The 2,701-nt window shown below is 37.4% G+C and overlaps 1 protein-coding gene across 1 annotated transcript; it reads right to left on the minus strand.

Annotated features, from left to right (window-relative positions):
* Positions 1-725: 725 nt before the first annotated feature.
* On the minus strand, positions 726-1,609 carry LOC123523201 (protein GVQW3-like). The gene is made up of 2 exons (XM_045300902.2): positions 1,241-1,609; positions 726-806 (listed from the first exon to the last, which is right to left on the minus strand). Exons 1-2 carry the CDS (start codon positions 1,607-1,609, stop codon positions 726-728), a joined length of 450 nt encoding a protein of 149 aa, XP_045156837.2.
* Positions 1,610-2,701: the final 1,092 nt, after the last annotated feature.

The following is a 2,701-nucleotide window of genomic DNA, read 5'->3' on the forward strand; positions in this document are numbered from 1 at the left end:
AATTCCTTATAGAGTTATAGTGCTCGACTTTTTGAAAAGAAAAGATATAATGCTATCGTTGTAACATTTCGTGGGTTGGCTTCTGTGCAACTTCTTGACGAACGTCAAGAACGATCTATAAAAGAGGGGTTCAACAATGCCACTTTTCTTTGAAATCTTGGTGACGTTTCACATGTACGAGGTACAGTCGAAATTTCCAGGACTGCTTTTGTATAGTCGGCATTTTTGAAGCAGGGCATTATTTAATATGTCACAGTGATAGGAAAAATATTTTTACTATACATCAATATAAAACTTTAGGAGTGTTTGTACAAAAATGACCGATCTTTATCCTCTCAAATAATTACACCTTATGCTCTATGGAGCACTTTGGCGTTAAAACAACGTCTTATCTAAACACAACGTCAAAACAGACGTAGCTGTCCCTCTTTAAATCGATCACTGTTTTTCAAAGTATTCTTCCTTGCATTGTTTGCACTTTTGATGGCGATCTACCCAGTTGCGGAAAATACTCCTGTACCAATCTTTTTCTTTTTGCGGATCGTACGGCAATTTTAAGTTAATCTTCAGCATCAAATTTGCGGCCACGTAAGTCAGCCTTTAGCCTCGGAAACACAGCGAAGTCCATGGGGGCTAGGTCGGGACTATAAGGCGGGTGTTGCAGTCTTTCATATCCCAAGAAATCTATTGTCATTCAAGTATCATCAGACCGATGTGCTTGTGCACTATCCTGGTGAAATAACATGTTCTCTTTCACAGTGTGGTCGTTTTTCCCTTACAGCATGTGTCAAATCCCTCCGTACCACCTGAAATGACGGATAACAGACTCCTTACTTGTGAGTTTAATTACCGATTATTACATCAACTTATAGTATTGTAATATAACTAACTAAGTATCTTAACTTTAAGAGAATTTACCTTTTGATAATACTCCTTATTCACAGTCTAGTCCCTGGGGGAGCAGCCCTTGATTGTCCATGAAGAAAATATACATTATTTTCTTAGCAGATTTGGATATCTTCGCTTTTTTGGGAGGTGGTGAGGATTGTCGCTTCCACACCATAGGCACTCTCTTTGCTTCGGGATCACAAAAGTTCATCCACGTTTCATCACTTGTTATGATCCTGTTTAAAAATCGATCGCCATCTTTTCTCCAACGTTGCAGGAACATCTTTGATGCTTCAACTCTGCTTTGCGTGTTCTCCGCATTTAATAGTCATGGGACCCATCGGGCACAAACCTTATTCATTTCCAAATCATGCGTAAGTATCTTATGCACAGTACCGTGACTAAGTCCTACAATAACCACGATGTCATCCGCAGACATTCTCCGGTCTAACGAAACTAGGCACCCCACTCTGTTTACTCCCCCGGCAAGTTTTGGTCTCCCGATTCGCGCATTATCCTTTATATCCTCGCGTCCTTCTTTAAAACGTTTATGCCAGTCAAATACTAAGCTTCTTGACACTTTCTGCACACATTCCCCCGTATTCATAAATTTGCAAGTATCCGTAGACGTCATACCAGCCTTTACGCAGAACGTAATGACAACCCGCTGTTCCGTAAGTTCTAACGGCGTTGACGTTTCTCCGTCAGGAATTTCTTCCATTGCTATTAAAAATGTTTGTTGAATTATATTTTCTTAACCGATCACGCCGTGTCTTCACAGTTGTTTTGAAATAACGTTGATGTGACGTCATACAAAATTTTACGACGTTATGGCGCCATTTAATAAGAGTTGTAATTACATTTAATGATAAAAAAAATTTCGACGCGCTACATTTTTCAAAAAGCTCCGTAACTTAGTTCATACCCAATGTAAAACATCTTTTTTAAACGAAATATTGAGGAATGCTTGTGAAACATATGCAAACACTTAGAACGTAGTCAGAGTTATCAGTGTAGCAAATTTGAACGTAATAGGTAGTCAAATATGTTTAAAAATTGACCAGTCCGGAAACTTTTTGACTGCACCTCGTAAATTGTAGTTTTTTTTTAAGGAACTGTTGGACCGATGTTTACACAGTGTGACAAACTCACCCAAATTTGTGACATAGTCCGTATTTGTTACACGTAATTATATTATTAAGTAGCATGATAAAACATTATACAAGAGATCATGGATTATGCAATCAATTACTAACAGACATTTTCACATGTGAAATATATGAATTCGGGTCTTTACATGAGGTAAAATTGAAAAGATGTACATGTAGACATCAACTTAAGACACACATGACACTCTTGTAACATCTATACAATATTACCTTTTTGCCGATTCCTTAAAATGATGTGTAATATAATAATATACCTTCTAAGATACTTGTTACCAAAGTAACTTATATTACTAAACATACGTGTAACATCTTATGGCATCTATGTTACACTAGTGATACCGTATTTTGGACGATTTCTTGGATTGGAATTTAACATGGCATTGCGTAGCGTGACAAATCTTTCCAGACTCTCGAAACATTAGTAACACCCTGTAACATCAATATAACATCCACGTAACATTTATATAACAAGTGTGAAGTGCTATTGTGGACACATTCTTTAAATGAGGTTATCATATATAGCATTTAGCTTTCCTAGTGAGTGAGTGAGTGAGTGAGTTGGGTTTTACGGCGAATCAACACAAAATGGTCATATATCGCCGAGAAGAAGTTATATTGAAAACGCCAACTGTAAAGCATACCTT

Source organism: Mercenaria mercenaria, chromosome 1, assembly GCF_021730395.1.
Source record: "Mercenaria mercenaria strain notata chromosome 1, MADL_Memer_1, whole genome shotgun sequence".
Lineage (NCBI taxonomy): Eukaryota > Metazoa > Mollusca > Bivalvia > Venerida > Veneridae > Mercenaria > Mercenaria mercenaria.